Source organism: Eubalaena glacialis, chromosome 4, assembly GCF_028564815.1.
Source record: "Eubalaena glacialis isolate mEubGla1 chromosome 4, mEubGla1.1.hap2.+ XY, whole genome shotgun sequence".
NCBI lineage: Eukaryota > Metazoa > Chordata > Mammalia > Artiodactyla > Balaenidae > Eubalaena > Eubalaena glacialis.
In genome coordinates this window covers 75,676,910-75,696,052 of record NC_083719.1, presented here as the reverse complement: position 1 = coordinate 75,696,052, position 19,143 = coordinate 75,676,910, and the positions used below count along the sequence as shown (strand labels likewise).

Below are 19,143 nucleotides of genomic sequence, written 5' to 3'. Positions count from 1 at the left end.
AGTGTTAGAATTAGTGTTGTCATTCTGAAGTTTCAACCTGAAGATGAAACCAAATAAAACTACCTTACGAAAGATACTAAATAAAATTATCTTTTAAACGTCTGCAAAAATGGATGAAAATAAAAAGAAATAATTATTAAATCTTAATAGTTTTTGCTACGTGATCCTGGATTGAATTTTATTTTCTAATTTGTTATTTTTTTGGCTGTGCCATGCAGCATGTGGAATCTTAGGCACGTGGGATCTTAGTTCCCCGACCAGGGATTGAACCTGCACCCCCTGCATTGGAAGCACGTAATCTTAGCCACTGGACCTCCAGGGAAGTCCCTGGATTAGATTTTGTATTGGAAAGTAAAAATGCCATAAGGACAACTGACCAAATTGGCATACAAATAGTAAGGTAAAAAGTATCTTACAAGTGTAAAATCTTCTGAATTTGATTAGTGTAGTTACATAAGAGAATTTGGAAATATATTCTAAAGGGCGTGATATTTGTAACCTACTCAGATAGTTCAGAAAAAAATAATATGTGTATATACGTATATGTGTATGTACACAAAGTGAAAGAGTAAATGATAAAACAAACATAACAAATGTTTTTGAAAACTGGTAATCTGGGTAAAAGATATTCAGGATTTAACTGCATTGTTTTTGCAACTTCCTTGTAAATTTGAAGTTATTTTTTAAATGAATTTTATTTTTAATACTTCTGAGTTTATTTTCTTAGAATACATTCAAATCAGTTTTTTCCATATCTCAATCTGAAACATTAGAATCACATCACTATACACGATTTATCACTAAATTTTATGATTTTTTTTTTTAAAGAAATTTTGGAACTTGAGCTACTAGCCAAAAGAAAACTTCATGTTTGCATCTACTTACAAAAAGTGTGATGACCCTTAGGTACGAAGAAATATAGAAAAAGTACTGACTAAACAACAATTTTATTAAGAATGACATAGTTACAAATGCATTTTATTTCCAAAGTTGTTTTAAATTATAATTGTTCATAAAAATATCCACTCACATTGTGTATGTTTTGCCACCATATGTAACACTGTAATTAAGTATCTGTCAATATTTCCAGGGGTGTTAAATTTGTAGAATCTTGCTCTGGGGCCTAAAACTTCAGCACTTAAAAGGTTTCACCAGAGACCTCCTTAAAAAGTCAGGACTTTTTCCTTTTCTTTTCTTTTTTTCTTTTTTTCTTTTCTCCTTTTTTTGGCATGATAGGTTATTGAATAACACAAGAGTGACTATGGCTATATAGATTAAAGGATGTGGAGATTCTTATTTGTCCACTTGTGAAAATCTAACATAGTTTTAATCTGAAATTTTTAATTTGCCTTGTGAGATTATTCCAGTCTCTTTTAGAGGTAATTTTTTAAACAGAAGAGTTACTGAGACTTCATAGTGATACATCTTCTTTGTCTTATTAGAAAATTTAAGTACAATAATAGTCTTTTTAAATATATAATTAGGCACTAGAATGGCTGTCCACGAGGCTGCTCTGAACTATGTGGTATGAGAAAGTAGCTTCAAGTCCAGAGTTATGAGTACTGAAACTCACTTTCTAATGAAATTCTTTTTTCTGGAACTGCTTTCTTCAATTATAATTTTAGTTTGTAAGAGATTCACTTTTCTGAATAAGTTAGATATTTCCTCTCTGGTCATAAGTCTTGAACTGTTATATTTTGGTCAAATGCAATTCTGAAATAAAGTGTGAAATATCATCAGTTATAAAGTAAATGTAATGTTTTGACTTGCATATATAAAATAGAAGTTTAAAATTCAAGCCAAAATTGTTCCCCAAATTTCAAGCCATGTTCTCTAATAATTATGTTAGATGCTACATTCAGTGTCTTGGGGTTGCATCATCCCAGATTTTTAACATTTTCTCTATTTCACTTTTAAAGATAAGAAACAAGATTTTTACAATTCATATATTTCAGAGACCCATGCTGTCCCTTATCTTTTCGGCTGTTCTTTCATGTCAGGAAGACATGTGAGTTATATAAAAGTGAAAATGTTGCTTTCTGTGTCAAAGTCTACAACAAGTTTCTTGTGCTGTGTTGGAAAAATAAATGTTCTTCTTTTTAAAAATACTGATCCGGAATGCTTACACAGAAACCTCATGTTTAGGAAATGACCTATTGATTGGCTATCTAAAGTTAGAAGGATTGACCTTGAAGTCTCCAATAGGTTTGTATTCGTGGCTTATGGAAGATTGGTATCTTTAGTCAGCTGAGAACAAATACTCATCTTCCCACATTCAAGACACATTCAAGGTGCCCGTATTAGCAAAAAAGATAATGATATGGATATAAAGAAAGAATATGCAGATTTTGTAGAAGTATCATGCTAACTTGTGACATTATTAATAGTTTTTTTCTGTATTGCATTAACTGCTTCCATATCAGATCACTGTGGCATGGGTCATCATTTTATCTGGGGACATGACTACTGTGCAAAACTTCTGTGTTTAGTGCCCACCTTTAAAAACATAACGAGGAAACTTGGATCTTACAACAGGTTTTCATCTGGCTTTAAAAGATGAAATTAATGAGGGAATGAAGAGAAGAAAGGAAAGCCTACAAAAATTAAATAGAAAAATGCATTTAATGTTTGTATTCTTTCTTGCCCGCCGTATACTGGTTACCAATCAGGAAGGAAAGTGCTTTCCAGTTTGGGCAATTTTTTTGTTGGACCATTCATATGTTCCAATCTCATTCTCCTTTGATCAACAGGAGGTAATTATGAACTTTCCTGAACATTTTAAAAGGTTCAGTCTATAGTTGTGAGATAGATAGATGAGATAGACAGATAGATAAATTATCTAAATAATACAATAGTACAACTGTCTTTTAAAAAACACGATTGTCTAAAGGAGATACAGACCATCCATTCCTTTAGATGTGCTTAATTTTATCTCTTGAGCAAGCCAGCATATCACAGACTATCAGGTCACCTGAAACACATTATATTGATGTCCTCTTAGTTACTTCTCCCAAGTTGCTCTTTAGTAATGTGTCATAAGTCTGCATTAAGGACACAATTATTAAAAACAACTGTTTTCTACAACCAGTTTGCTCTTACCACCTAGATGCAGTGAATCATAATCAACTGTGTTGGCCTCTTTGTATTTGTCAATAGAAAGCTCAGTCAAATTTTCGGCCATCATCTGGCAGTTGTACAGGTTTTTGTATTCATTGTCCTTATGTATTAATCTTACCCTATCCCTGCCTTTATGCTATTTCTCTACTCCTTTTACTCTTATTTCTCTTTTATCCTACTATAATGTATATATGTCATCTTAAATGCTGTTTTCAATGAATGATATGAATAAATAACTATTAAACAAGCAAATGTAACTCTACTACTATATTTTTACTTAACATATTATTGAAGTTTTCACTATTAGAGATATAATTTTTAGCCCTTTTTATACATTTTGTAAATATATTTTTTCTAGTAAATAGGTTATAGCATTCTTTATTATTAGGATTCCTAAAGTACTTTTGTCTTGATAATATAGATCTTCCTTCGTTTACCTTTTTGTAGGAAAGTTTTCAACAATTCATGATTCTACTGATATAAATTGTTGCCCCCCCCAAACATTGAAATCTGACTAACTGAAGGCATCTTATTTTCAGTAACCAACATCTTACTTTTTCACTGTGCAGATTAATCCTCCACCTTAGTTAACCTTATAAGTGGATTCATAGGCTTTCCCATCAGTGTGACTTTTTAAATTTTCTCTCTGGAATAGAAATAAAATAATAGATGCCATTCACTTCAGTAATGCCCAAAGGATATAGCTGAGATTCTTTGGGATGTAATTCCCATCCATTGCTACTTTAACAAGATCCAAGTAATAATTCTGACAATGATTTTAAAATGCTTGGGGAAAAAAGAGACCTTTATGGCCCTATAATTAACTTTAAAATGTTGCTTAGAACCAGTATACAAAGCAAAGACGAGGGAATAATATGTACTTGCCAAATTTTGTAACACTTTAAAGTTATTTGTAAAATAACTTTACATCCATTGCAATATCTCATACCCCAGGACTGCAACTATTTACAAACCCAGAAGTAAATTTAATTCCAGAGAGGAAAATTTAATTCCTTGAGCAATACTGAAAGATTTCACCCTGTGAGTCTTCTAGACAGTTGCCGAAAAGCCTATATGGCAAGTCCAGTTAGAGTTTCAAAATGTCTTTTTAGGATAAAGTTTAGTACAGATGCAATAAGGATTATAATTGTAAATAATTTTCATAACCCTTTCTAGTAATTGTTTAGCCATATCTGCTTCTATTCAGTTTTTATCATAAATCAGTCCTTAGTGGAACTTAATTTAAGTGCTCATGAATTTTCTCTATCCTGATACTCAAATATTATCTGGTATTGAAATAATCAGTCCTGTCTTATATATTCCCATGTCATTTTCTAAACTAGGCAATAGTAGGAATTTACTATGTTTACATGACCTATTTGAGAATATATATATTTAATTTAAAATCAGTACATTATTATCTTAATGGGAGATGTTATTCTATATGTATTAATGGTGTTGTGTAAATAACACAGGATCCTTTAAGGATTCTTCCCATGTAGAAGGCAGTTGCATTATGGGATTTTTTTTTTTTTTTTAAAAGAAAAGGACATTCATAAAGGAAATGCCTTGGGGGAGAGAACTGGGAATGAAATTAAAGTAGTATCAGACAGGTGAGGGCAACTCTAGACTTGGAGCCTGAATGTAACAAAAATCATCTATTTCTACATTACCTTAACTAGAATGAAAAGACATCACAGTGTTAGGAGCATAAGTGATCCTCCAGAAGCTTTCAGTATCTGTCATAAAGTGACCGGGAGCTTTCACGACCAGTAGTCAGCCACTAGATGACATTACCTGACAAAACTTTTTCTTTTTAAAGTGCATCAAGAAATCAATCAAAATAGAAAATGTAGTAATTTTATGCCAGATTTATGTTGTTCACAATAATTTGCTTTATGTGATATTTTATTCATCTCATTAGTTAATGTTATGAATACATTTGGAGGCTATTTTGTTTATAGTTTACAGTTTCCTTAAATTTATGACCAGAAGAAATAAGAGCTGTAAGAGTTAGAAAAGAAAAAACCTGAACTTATTCACATATGATTGTTTATGTAGAAAATTCAAAATCTACAGATAAATTTTTAGTATGACCAGGGTAATTTACCAAGGTTGCTAGATACAAAATCATTATACAAAAAAAATTGCATTTCTATATACCAATAACAAGCAGTTAAAGATCCACAAGTAGCATCAACAAACATGTCATATTAAGTTAAGGGACATATCATGTTCATAGATTCAATCACTCAACATAGTAAAGATGTCATTTCTCCCCAAATTGATACAGAAGTTTAACATAATTCCTGTCAAAATTCCAGCAAGATTTTTTTTGTAGATATAACCCTCTGAAGTTTCCAAGACCACCCTCAGTATGATACCAACCACAAGTAGGTATCCTGAGGCCATCTTCAGGTTTCATCATTTGCCAGAAGGACTCACAGAGCTCACTGAAAGCTGTTATAAATCTAATAACAGCAAAAGGGTATAGATTAAAATCAGCCAAGGAAAAGCATATAGGGCAGAGTCCAGGAATGTTCCAAGGATGAATTTCCAGTTGTTCTCTTCCAGTCAAGTCTTGGAGAATGCTGTCTTCTCCCAGCAACATGTGAGAATACACATAGAATAGTGCAAACAGGGGAAACTCACTTGAACCTTGGTGTCCAAGGACTCAGTTAACATTCACATGGTTAACCACCTGCATGGCTGACTTTAATCTCCAGATACTCCAGAGGTCCAGCTGAAACCTTTTGGGGAAAGGTCATTACTATACAGTAGATATAGACAAGTTTATTCTAAAATTTATATAAAAAGGCAAAGGAACTAGGATACTCAAAACAATTTTGAAAAAGAAGAATAAAGTGGGAAGAATCAGTCTATCTGATTTCAATACATTACTGGCAAAGATACAAAGAAACTAGATCACTCACACATTGCTAGAAGGATTGTAAAATTGTATGATGACTCTGGAAAACAGTGTGGCAGTTTCTTGCATATTACAAAACATGCAAGTAATATATGGCCCAGCAATTGTACTCTTGGGCATTTATCCCAGAAAAATGAAGATCATTTCACATAAAAATTTGTACATGAATGTTTAGAGCAGCTTTATTTATAATAGCCAAAAAACTGAAAACAACCCAGATATCCTTTGAGAAGGGAATGATTAAACTGTGGTATATCCATATCACGGAACACTACTCAGCAATAAAAAGGAACAAAATATTGATTCACACAAAAACCTGGGTATATCTCCAGAGAATTAAGCTGAATGAAAAAAAGCCAATCCCATGAGATTATATACTGTATGATTCCATTTATGTAACATTCTTCAAATGACCAAATTATAGAAATGAAGAACAGATTAGTGGTTGCCAGGAGTTAAGGAGGGGCTGGAAGGGAAACATGAGTGATCTTTGTGGTGATGGAAATGTTCTGTATCTTATCTGTAGCACGTTAATATCCTGGTTGTCATATTGTACTGTGGTTTTACAAGGTGTTCCTGTTGAGGAGACTCATAAAAGGGACATAGGATCCATTTGTGTTATTTCTTACAACTGCATATGAGTTTAAAATTATCTCAAAATAAAAAGTGTAATTATAAATGAATGAATCCAAAAAATGAAGCACAAATCCTCTATGGAGAAAGTGGTAAAAACTTCATTGAGACATTAAAGATGATCTAAATAAATGGTAAGATATATCACATGCATTGATGACAAGATGGAGCATTGGAAATATATCAGTTCTCCCTAAATTGGCCTATCGAGGCTTTAGTACGATTCCAAATCGTTAAGTGACTGGGGCAATCTCTAATGGCTGCTTTACCACCTTGACCTTCCTCCACTTCCTCCTTCTACTGGCTGCACAGCAAAGGTCTGTGCTTTTGAAAGTCTGACAAAGCAATATAAAATGATGCTGTGGATATAGAGGTTCCTATGATTCACCTGTGTATTCAGAACACCCGTAGCACTTTGCTTTGTAAATTCACAAGTTCTTACTGCTGTGATCTTCTGTATGCTTCCATTTCCTTTCTTTCAAAATGGGAACCATCATCAAAATAGTGCAAAAACCATAGAAAACGTCTATGAATCTATGTTTTATTATATCTTAATAGCATTCAATAAGCATCAGTTTTCTGGTGAATTCTGTTCTGGACAGTTTTTTATACAACAAACATCTATTAAGCCTCAGCTATGATTTCTGGAATAAAAAGTTTTGAGGCATTACCCCCAAAAGATTTGGAGATAAGACAAGGTATCTTTCATACATGAAATGACTAGTTAAGCAAAGCAAGTATATGATAATATAGTATACACTATATACACAATACTGAAACATGAAGAAAGGAAGTAGTTGATACGGGGTAAAGTTAATCAAAGAAAGCTTATTAGAGGAAGTAAATACTGAACTGAATCTTTTTTGTTGTTGTTGTTGTTGTTGTTTGGCTGCGTTGGGTCTTTGTTGCTGCGCGCGGGCTTTCTCTAGTTGCAGCGAGCAGGGGCTACTCTTCGTTGTGCTGTGCAGGCTTCTCATTGCAGTGGCTTCTCTTGTTGAGGAGCACGGGCTCTAGGCGCACAGCCTTAGTTGCTCCGCGGCATGTGGGATCTTCCTGGACCAGGGCTCGAACCCGTGTCCCTTGCATTGGCAGGTGGATTCTTAACCACTGCGCCACCAGGAAGTCCCTGAACTGAATCTTAAAGCAATTAGACATATATCTTCTGAAAATTTTTAGTATTATAATGCTTAACCAATTTATAAATATTAATTATATTTCAGCAAAATGTCTGTGTAGCTGTGGCCTATCACAGCCGCTCTGGACTTTAGATTTCTCACTTGTGAAATGAAACTGTTAGATGAAATTTTATCTCAGGTCCTTTCCATGTCTTTGCTATCTTATATTTGATATGTTTCTATCTGCGTCTAAATTTGAACCAAGTATTTGAACTACATTTTGGGAATACAAGCTCTTGAACAGTTGAAGTTTGACTGTCTAAGAGTTCTCAGTTCTGACACTCTCCTAAACGTCTTGATGCTAGTAAATTGTATTTACTAGATAAGCACAGCATTTTAGCTAAACATATCTGGAAGATACTTTGAGTATTTGTCAGTGCTTATCACCTAGTTGCTAATGGACTGTGGATCACCTGCATCTACCTCATCAGTTTGTTGGAGAGAGCAAGAAAAACACTCTACTTCCTTCAGTTTCAGTTATAGAGAATCCAACTGTTATTATATTCCCATTTTAGAGGAATTTATTTCTTAACTCTAAAAGATAGCATGCACTTCAACATAGGGTACGTTTATCCATCTGTGTTGAAGATGAGCAAAGTTTGACCTCTGCCTTCAAAAACTTTACAGTGGTAATCAATCTCTTCTCTGACTGAACTTCAGAATCACCGGGGTCACAGATGCCCAGACCCTGAGATTTTGGAAAGGTTTAAAAATTGTCAATTGACCTGGGCCTGGGAGAATAGGGGATACTTATAGAAGAACAGTTGAGGGATTAAACCCAGAAAAGAAGGCTAGATCCAGGGAATGGAGGGCTTTAAACCACATGGAGGAATTTCTACTTAATTTGAAAGATTATGGAGACCATTGGATATGTTTGAGCAGAGAAAGAGGTCTATGACACAAATGATACTTAGGATTTTTGTCTGGTAGCAGGGTACGAGATAGAAGAGGTTGAAGGCAATGAAACAAGTTAGGAGGAAGTTTCTGGATTCTAAATGATAGGTCATTAAATCTAGAGTGGTGACAGGGGAATGGAAAGCAAAAAAGAGACTGGAAAAACTTTGCTGAGGTGCAATTGTCGGGATTTGGTAACTGATTGGATCAGGAGTCGGCAAACAAGCGAAAACAAAAATCAAAGATGACTGAGAGGCTTTGAGCTGGAGTAGCTAAGAGAACAGTGTGTCTATTTATAGAAATGAAGAAAGTGGAAAGACCTGCCTAGAGAGTAAGTCCACCAGTTACCTCTGGGCGGCTTGCAGAAATGGAACGCTGTGACAGCGCAGTCCCCATCCTAGTACCTTCCCGTCACACACACCAGTCCTAAGGGCTGAGAACCCAGCGGTGTCAGCATATATAACGAGAGCAGAATTATCAGGAAAATGCTGCTTCTAGTTCAAGTCCATTTTTTAATTTACTACTTTGAAATATTATTTTATTGGGCTGTCTTTCTTACTGCATATTACTACTGCCTACTACTATTACTCACTTTATGTGAACCAGCAGGAGGTGGGTTTTATACTCTGAAGTGTGCAGGAGAAGAATGAGCCCCAGAGAATGATCTAGAGGTGGGAGGAGTTGATAAATGCAATCAGGGAGGGTTAAATCCATCATTCCAACTACCTATAATCCATTCACCATTTACCAACCAGTGTACTCTTTAAATGCAAGTCAGATTATATTTCTTCTCCGCTGAAACTCTGCAGACAGCTCTTCCATTGTACTTGGAATAAAATTAAAACCTTTCACTGTGCCCTGAGAGACCTCACGTGGCTTGGAGGCTGCCCACCTCTCTGAATCATCTTCTACCACTTTCCCCCTCACCCTCCATGCTCCAGGTGCTTTCCAGTTCCTTGACTATGACCAGCTCTTTCCTCCTCAGACCCCCTCCCTCTCCTTGTTCTTTCAGAACTCTGCCTGCAGCACTCTCTCCAGACCTTCACCTGGCTCCCTCTTTCCATTTCTGGTCTCAGGTCAGAAGTGTCCACCCAGTCTAAATTGACGACCATCTCTTCTCCTCTTCATTCTCTTCACATCCCTCTACTGTGTTTTTTTCACAGTGCTTCTGACTCTCTAAAATCATCGTGTTCATCGGTTTACCTGTTTATTGCCTGTCATCCCCACTAGCACATATGCTACAAGGAGCAGAGTTTTTATATATCTTGCTCACCACCACATCCCCAGCCCAAAGAAATAGTGCCTGGCATACAATAAATCCATGTATGAATGTATAAATTAATCACTCACAGGACCTCTGGAAAAACTGCCCACAAAATATTTCCTTTAGAATAGAATCCACAATTGAGCGAGGAGGACCACAGATGATTCAGATATTTGAACTAGCAAATGATTTTGTTTTGTTTTGAAATAAGGAAAGTATTTTGCATTCCATTCTATCTCACCCCTCCCTCTCTCCGTCTTTCTCATTCTCTCTCTCCCTTCCTCCCCACCTCTCTCTTACACACACACACACACACACACACACACACACACTCATGAAGTCAAACTGGCAGCCATAGGCCATAGGTACCTAGCTAGGAACACAGAATCTGGAAGAAAAGGGAAGCGTGACAAACTATCTAGAAAGCTGCACCAGCCCTCTCGGACAGTGTTATTTTAGAATGGGGCCCAGTAAAGCTCTTCACTGATTGTGTTGGGAATAATAGGATCAGAAACCTTTACTTATGGAAATAACTATTTTATGATTCTTTGCATTCCTTGTGTAGAGCCCTGTGCTCTTATCATCCTTTGGCAAAGTTACTTTTGAAAATGACGAAGGGAAACGAAAAAGAGAACTTTTGCCCACACCTGGGCTCAAATTTTAAAGGGAAACAGTATCCCTGGAAGCCAGGCTTTGTGACAACACTAAGAGAAGTATGTGAGACAAGAATTAAAACCAAAGAAAACACTTCTGCGCCAGCTCTCTGGGTTTGAAAGGCAATTCAAGCAATTACAATGTGTCCATTTTTTATTGGTTAGGAGCGATTTATTAGAGAGGTCTGCCGGGTTCAATGTCAGAGACCCACAGCTACTGCAGGCTCTCTACTCTGCCTAAGAATAAGTTTACTTCCCAAAGTTGTCTCCTTGAGTCTTAAGCTTCCCAGTGCCCCAAACCGCCCCACTCCCCTTTCATAGATGAGAGATATAGAAAAGGAGCTGGAGGAAAGGACAGGCTTTCCCAGAAGCTGCCCCTGACGCAGAAGTTTCTACCACTGCTTTTATGTCTTTGTTTCAGCCTCCTATCTCTGGTCAAGCTTGACGACTTGCCTTTAGAGTCTCAACACAATCTCGGCTTTAACAGATTTGCAGAAGTGTTAGCAATGGAAAGAGACTTGCTTGTATCTTACACAGGTGGTTTAAGCAGGCCAGGCAGCACGTTTACTGAGCTGCTCCTGGCGTCTCCCTCAGTCTCAGCGAACACCCCACTTCGTTTACTATCCTCCCCGCCCCCGAAACCCCCATCCTCACCCCTGCCGTGTGACAGAGTCTCACTCACACTCGTGCCTTCTAACTTGGAGAGTCTCCATTAGGAGCCCTACTCTGTTCAAATATTGGTAAATTTATTCTTTTTAATGGAGTTCTTCTTAGAAGCTCTAGAATTCATTTTTAAATGAATTTTAGTAGTAATATATATTTTCTTTCTTTTTAGAAGGCACATTATTTTTCTGTGCTCTAGTATTTCTCTAATTCTTTATATCTTTCTAAAAATAACTGCTGGTGAGCTCATAAGTTCATTAGTTAATCCCACTGGGACTCAATAATGCATATTACAGACCTCCTGATTTTTATATATTAGATTTTCTCAAGAATTCCCTTACCTGTTATTCTCAACATAGCTATATTGACAGGGTCTTCATTACTTCCTAATTGCCCATATTTCTTTTTCTTGTTAAAGATCAATTTTTAAAATCAAGCCTTGTCAGTTTGAAAGTATCATAGATATGTTATCCTGTTAATGTGTTTCATATCTTTCTAGGTTTTTTTCTTTCCCCCTTTATCATAGGAAACGTATAAAATTTACTCATTACCTTTTTCTTTAAAACCAAATTCTTTTGCAGGGGAGGCGGGTGTCAGTGAGAGGGTAGGGGCCCATACTAGTTTTTTCCCCTGAAATAAAGATTTTTAAATGATATTTCATATTCAGAGGTGACTTTGTGAACAGTTATATTCCCTATTCTAAACGAGACCCTAAAATGTAAATTATGCATAGATTGTTGAAATTATTCCATGACCTTTTGGTCTAGGACCATGTAAAATAAGGTGACCAGCAATAATTAGAATAGTGAATGGCTGACCAAGAAATGCTTCTAAATTATCTTTTCAGTGAGCCCTTACTCAGACTGTCCATCATATTATAGTAGTAAACCTCACCTCTGGAAAATCTGATTGTGTATGTGTAATATCATTTGAAGAATGATTATTTGCTTTCCCAGAGAATTCTTCACTTTATTAAAAGATTCTTTGAAGAAGTAGATAACCCACTTCTTCCTTTAAAAATATTCTATTTACAGAAATTATATTTACGTATGACTTTTTAAGACATCTACTGCAGAAAATGAGGTACAGCTTCAGAGTAGTCTACATCTACCAAAGTAAACATCAGGGTTTTGGCTGCTAACTCAGTAGCATATTTTGGCATAGTTTTTGCCAAAAAAAAAAAAAAAAAAATTCCAAGCACTAAGATCAAGTGAAGAGGAGTGTGGACAAGGCAGACTTGGAAGAAACACTTGGATTAAAGTCATCACAGGAAGAAGTAAGGGGAATAGACAAGGCAGAAGATATAGCAATGTTTTCTTCTCTCTTATCCTATTCTTTGAGCATTCCACTGTCAGTGCTATTTCCAACCATTTTTTGTTTAATTTCTAAATGCTGTTACATAAATGTAGCCTCCTTCTTTCTCAGTTCCATTACAAGACACTTTTTCTTAAATATATAGTCTTTTGGGAAAACATATGACACATTTTAGCAATTTGATCTTCCTCATATGATTTATAGTTTCATCCTTTATACTTAAAGTTTCTAATCTTTTTGACCATTTGTGCTATCTCTACCTCTTTGAAATTTGCTGTAGTTCATTTTTAAAAACAATTGATAGATAAAGAATAAATATTCAGTGTAGTATTTTAATTGGAAGATCCCCTGTCCACTACCTTTTGGTTATTTCACAGTGAATAACATCGTTGACAAAAATGCCAAGATCTTCTCCGACCACAATTATTTTTGATCTATGAAACAGAATTTCCTTACAAATTAAGTAGTTTTTATAGTAGTGACATTTATTGTTGATGTGATCTGTTTAATATGACTGTAGTCAGAAGGGAAGTTGGGTCCGTTATTCTTCCAGAAATTTGTGGAAGAAACATTAAGAGAAGTAAAAGGCATTTCTACTCTATATAAGGATAAAAGAGCTAGCTATAAGTAGGGTTCAGATTATAGGTAAATTAATCTCTAATGTAATAAAAAAGAATTAACTATTCATTTTTATTTAAGCTAACCCTTATCATCTAAAAACATACTATTTTAATAAATATTGGACTTCCCTGGTGGTCCAGTGGCTATGACTCCGTGCTCCCAATGCAGGGGGTCCTGGTTCGATCCCTGGTCAGGGAACTAGATCCCATATGCCGCAACTAAGACTCGGCACAGCCAAATAAATAAATAAATATTTTTTTAAAAATAAAAAATAAATAAATATTACGCAGTGCTTTTACTATCCTGAAATAAATTCTAGAGATAACATAATTCACCTACTTACAAGATTGCTAAATTATTATATTCCTCTAGTTAACATATGAAGGAAATAAAAGAAAAATAACTCATAATAAGAATAATATATATATCAATATTTAAAGTGCTCAGGAAAATCTGCATGGGTCCTGTGTATAGAATCACCAGGAATTCCACATCTACAAATGCAGGCTGGTGCAGGTGTGCTTATTGGTGGCTCAAGTACTGTGGGCGATGAGGACATCAGTGATGAGATTTTCTCATATGGTAGTCCATTCTTGGTAATATTCTGAACAACGTAAAGTACAAAATTCCTTCAATTTACATGGTAGCTGGATTCCTGGAAAATTCCGTGTGTATTAAAATCATGCCAAAAGTACTGTGAGATTATTTGTTAAACAGATCTAAATTCTAAGCCCATATAATCATAGACAGGTTTTTCAACTACATGAATAGCTGGTGAAACATTTGAAAACCATGTGCAATGCAGAAGAGTTCTTCATATGCTATAATGCCCTGCAAATTGAAGGATGTCCACCTCCCTGGCCTTCTCCCACTAAATGCCAATAGCTCCTCCCAATTGTCCTGACCTCCAAAAACTTTCCTACAAATTTCCAAAATGCCCCAGAGGCCACTACCATGCCCATTAAGAACCACTGATTACGACTGAGCAAAGGCAATTTTTTGTAATAAAGAACTGAGATCGTGCACATTTATTTTGCCCCAAAGGTGAATTATCCAGTAAGAACAAGCCTGCCAATCCAAGAGGATACAAAAATCATTCCTTGAGAACATGGCAGATAATTAACCTGGGAAAACTCTTTATTTCCTACATTGTGGAAACAACATAGATTAGGGAAATGGGGGTTTGAAAAGTAGAAAAAAGATCACAGTCCCTAAGAAGAGCAGCTTTTGATAAGGGTAAAGTTGTGGCAGGGGAAAGACCAGGTCCTGACTATAAAACCATGTTTATCTCCTTCAAATAACATAGTTAGTGCTAAATGGACTAGTTTCCATGTCACCTACACATCATTGCAGGTTATTAATAAATGGCTGCTTTTTTAGTTAGCCTAAACTTTCCCCTTTTATATCCTTTTATGAATAGATAATGTAATGGCCTAGTGTTTCCATCCTGATGGAAGAAATTCCCCTAAAGTTGTATATCTTTTAAGTATTCGAAAGCTGCTGTCAGAAGTTTCCATTCTCTTATCATTGCTATGGGCAGATAGTCATATTAATTCGTGAATATTTTCACTGAACTTTGGCCCCAAGTTTTCAAAAATGGTCTCCAAACATGTTCTTGAAATGTGTATATGCAGCCCCAGATGGACATGCAACTACCTTCCAAATGCTGTTTTTAAATTATTAAAAATCTACTTTCAGTAATTTAGAAAAGAAAGCCATTTTTGTATAAGATATTTATGTTACCACTCCTTAGTTTAGGGAGGATTCTCCCTCTCCCATTCCATTCTCTATAATTCAGTTTCTAACCCACCTTGCTTATTAATTTACTCCTAGCAATTTCCCTTCCTCTGACAGAGCACACATTCTCATTATTTATACTCTTAAATTGCAGGGGTAAATACTGAGAGCCAGTGCAGGTCCTCAGTTATCTTAGGGACTTTGGTCTTTTCAGCCCAGGACTAATCAAGCAGAGAGTAATCATAAGCTGAAACTAAAAAGCCTTTGTAGTGATTTTATCACCTGGGAAATTTGTCCATCCTTCGGAAAGATTGTCACCAGGAAAGAAAAAAATAAAGGAGTTAAAATTGCTTCAGACCATTGACTCCTTAGGTCCCTCTAGATTCATACATTGAATTGGTTTTCAAGGGGTGGGAGGAATTATGAGAAGAGCTCCCTGAGAAAGCTTAGAAATTGATCATAGCCTTGGTAATACTAGGAAGTGTAAGTGTGATCGCTATGGAGGAAATGCCAAATGAGCCTGGAAGCCTGGGAAATGAGAAGGAAAAGAGATGATTAACACCTTTTTTTTTTCCTATTGTGTTTGGGGATGGGTGTTTCCATGTAGTATGCAACTGAGAAGAGTCAATACCATTGACTTTAAAATATTTTTTCATTATAAGTGCTATTAGTAATTATTATTGAAATGAAACTGGAGTTACAAGCACTATAGAAAACAGGGACGGGCATTTCATAAACCTGTCCAGAAACTGGGCTCCCTTCTCAATATACCCACAAAATATTATTTAAAGTAGGTATGTCTGAGCTTATCTAGAACTGCTCACAAACTTCTTTTGTGTTTGGAGAATACAGATGCCTCCAAATTCAAAGGAAGTCTTTAAGACTGTTATCTGAATACATCAGTGAAAATTGTATACTAACAATAAATATCTGGATATTACATCTATTTTAAAGAACTTGAATTTTTACACATCTATTGATAAAGGCAGGCATTTGTATAATTTTTTCCCGAGAATTCTATTGACTTGTCAAAATCCAGTCAGGCACTTTAGGATTTGCCAGGATAAACCTGCACTCATCTCTTTCTTCCACTGACTAACATTGAATTTTGCCCAAAATGAGTAAGCAAATAGAAAAAGGACCTCATTTTTTAGTCTGAACACAGTAGTGTTGGGGGATGTAACTCAAGGATATGACTTCAGTACTGGATCTTGTTCCAAATGCAAGTTCATTAGGCCAATCTGCAGAGGAGAGCAGGATAGAGAGCATCCTTCTGAGGGCACCTGTTAAAAGAGGGGTTCTCTAGTAAGGCCAGCTCCCACAGCTAAGTCACATGCACAGACTAGCTTTCTGCTCTCTGGTCGAGGCAGCCATAGCATCCTTATTGTTGTAACTCCCAGATTGTGATACTGTCACAAAACTGTTGCTAGGCAACAAATGTGGTTACCAGGTCTCAGCGAATAGCTGAAGGGGAAAGCAAAGTGTTGCACCATTGTAGAGTAACCATAGCAATGACCTACTATTACAGACTAAAGAATTATCATTAACAATGTTAAAGTATCAGACAGAGGCCCCGAATCCAGAGACTTCCAGACAGTGTCTCTCTGCATAATTGAGCGATCTAGGAAGAGATTTAAACCGTTTAAAATCCATTCACTCATTATTTCTACGGGAGAGTCTTTGTTATTATTATTTTTATTTTTTAATTTAAAAAGTGTTCCGTTATAAAACTATTAGTTAAATGATATAAGCTATCACAGGGAGTCAAAAACAGACTAATGTCCTCATCTGTTCTTATGTCTACATCAGCGTTATTTTTTGCCTGTCTTAAAACTGAAGAAAGACTTTATTTGAAAAATCTGTACATTAGTGTTAAATTGAAGCCACAGAAAGAAGCTGTAGTAAAATAAAATAACTCCATAAATTGACAACTTAACCTGCATTTTGAGTTGAATTCCTGCTGCCAAAATAGGAGGCCTAGATGCTCTTTCAGTAGTCACTGCTTTGAAACATTCTTTTTTTTTTTTAGCTTTTCTAAGACTGTCCCCTAAAACCTGTTTTCAAAAAAAAAAAAAAATGTAGGCTGCTAGGACACTAAAATCCAACTTGTTTCTTTCTCTTGGGAAGCAAACGTGGGTGCTCTGCGGAGGGTGCAAAAGCCGGATTCCGAGCGCAGGGGAAACCAATCCCCGCGCGCGCCCAGCCTGGGGAAGTGGGTGGTTTCGAGGCGGGAGAGGGAGTGGCCCTTCCCGCCCAGCGCCTCGATTGGCCCGGAGGGGCTGAGGCCCCGGGGGCCGCCGGCCGCGCCTCGGGCGACCGCGGGGAAGTGCTGGCCGCGGCCGCGCGTCGGGGACGTGCTAGGGGCTCAGGCCGGAGGCGGCGGAGTTTCGGGATCGCCACCCCGGGCGCCGCCGGCAGAGAAGCGGAGTCGGTGGGCCGCAGCCTCCCTCCGAGCCCTGGGGGCCACGTGAACCCTCAGGTACAGGTGTGGTCCCTAGGGGTCGCGCGCCCTCGGGGGTGGGAGCTGGACTCCGAGGGCGGGGCGGGGCGCGGCGCAGAGGGCGCGGGCTCGAGGACAGAGGACCGGCGGCCTGGGCCTCGGCAGAGCCCGGCGGTCCCGTCCCACCTGCGCCGGCAGCACGCGAGGCCACCTCGTAACTGAATCTGTGCATTTTGCAGGCACCGACCGTCACGAGCTAACTTCCTGGAAGAGCTTCCCGTCTATTTTCAAGTTCTTTACCGAAGCCTCTGAGGCAAAGACCAGTTCCCTGAAGCCGACTCTGACGCGGCGCTCCCACCGAATAAAGCACGAAGAGCTGTAAGAGGAGAGCGAGCGAGACGGGGGAGGGGAAGCCGAGGAAGCACACTCGAGCATATGCATCCACACGTCTCCCCACCGCCTGTTGTCGGCGAGCAGACTCCCAGCCCCTCATTAGATTGTTTTCTTCCTAGAGCACAGGGTCGTGATATATACATCTAAATAGCGTTTTGCATTATTTCTAGATGAGTGCAACTGTCAAAGCAATATGGGTTCACTGGTCGTGCTTCCTGCGGGCTGTGCTTGGGCTTCGCGCTGCCCGTCAGCGCGCAGATTAAGGCCGACAGCGCCCTGCCCGGCGCGGCCGGCGCGCCTCTAATTGCCCTGATGGAGCCCGCGCCGGTGCTGCGGGGCGAGGGGCGTCTGCGCGGTCCTACCGCCGGCAGCCACGTAGCCGCCGCTCCGCTCCTCTCCCCCGGCCCCCCTTCCCCCTGAATCATGTCCATTTCTTTTTCCCCCCGAACCGAACCGAAGGAAACTTTTATTCTAGACTTAAAACTCCCATTTTAAGCAGGTTTTTCCCTAAGGGCGTCTATGTCTTTTTTTTTTTTTTTTTTTTAAGGAAGTCCCCCCCTCCCAAGCCAAATTTAAATTCATAACGTGAATTCCGTCATGTACTGTGTAGTTTGGGGAGGGCAAATTGTTCTCTCCCTAACGATCTATTTTCATTTCGAGACCAGAAGAAAAACTGCATTAAAAAAATCTATAAAGTACCCAATCCACGTTATCGCTGAAAACCTTGCCAATTGAATACGAGATTTTACACAAGTCTCTAATTTCAGAAGAGATTGTTTAAGCCAAAACATAATGATGAGCAAATCTTTTAAGTACATGTGGGAAAGGTTTCATTTTCAAGGGAATTTCCAACTTTATCATTAGAATTTACTTTTTTAAATATATAATGTGTGTTGGGTAGCACTGTAATTTAGATAGCATACTTAAGTTTTGTTTAAATCTTAATGTGGAGGAAGTTTGTTGTTAATCCTAAGTAGAGTGGTCTATTCTGAGCTTTCATAGAGTTAGACCTTTTTAGGGAGAGTATTTTTTATCGTCGTAAGGAAAAGGAATCTGTGCGCTTGAACCTTTTCCTTCTGAAAGGCTTAGTGGGGCTAAAATGATTCTTTTAGTTTTCTGCTTCAACAGAAAGGGAAAGACCTGGTGTGAAAGACTTTTCTCCTCTCAATCCAATGGTATAATTTGTAGCAGTCCACATCCTCTGTAAGGTTTTGCCTTACAGTTTCAACAATTAAGTATTTTAATCCAGCTAGGATCTGGCCAACTCTGTGAAATATGAGGTAAAATAAGTTAAGATTTTGCTGACTTTT

The 19,143-nt window shown here is 37.6% G+C and overlaps 1 protein-coding gene across 4 annotated transcripts in view; it reads left to right on the top strand.

Moving 5' to 3' along the window:
- Positions 1-18,657, top strand: part of ARB2A (ARB2 cotranscriptional regulator A) — a 403,635-nt gene extending 384,978 nt beyond the window's left edge. For all 4 annotated transcript variants that reach the window (XM_061189446.1, XM_061189445.1, XM_061189443.1 and 1 more), the window contains one exon: positions 17,680-18,657. In XM_061189446.1, coding sequence (XP_061045429.1) covers positions 17,680-17,822 — 143 coding nt within the window. In that variant the 3' untranslated portion in view covers positions 17,823-18,657. The remainder of the gene's footprint in view (positions 1-17,679) is intronic.
- Positions 18,658-19,143: the final 486 nt, after the last annotated feature.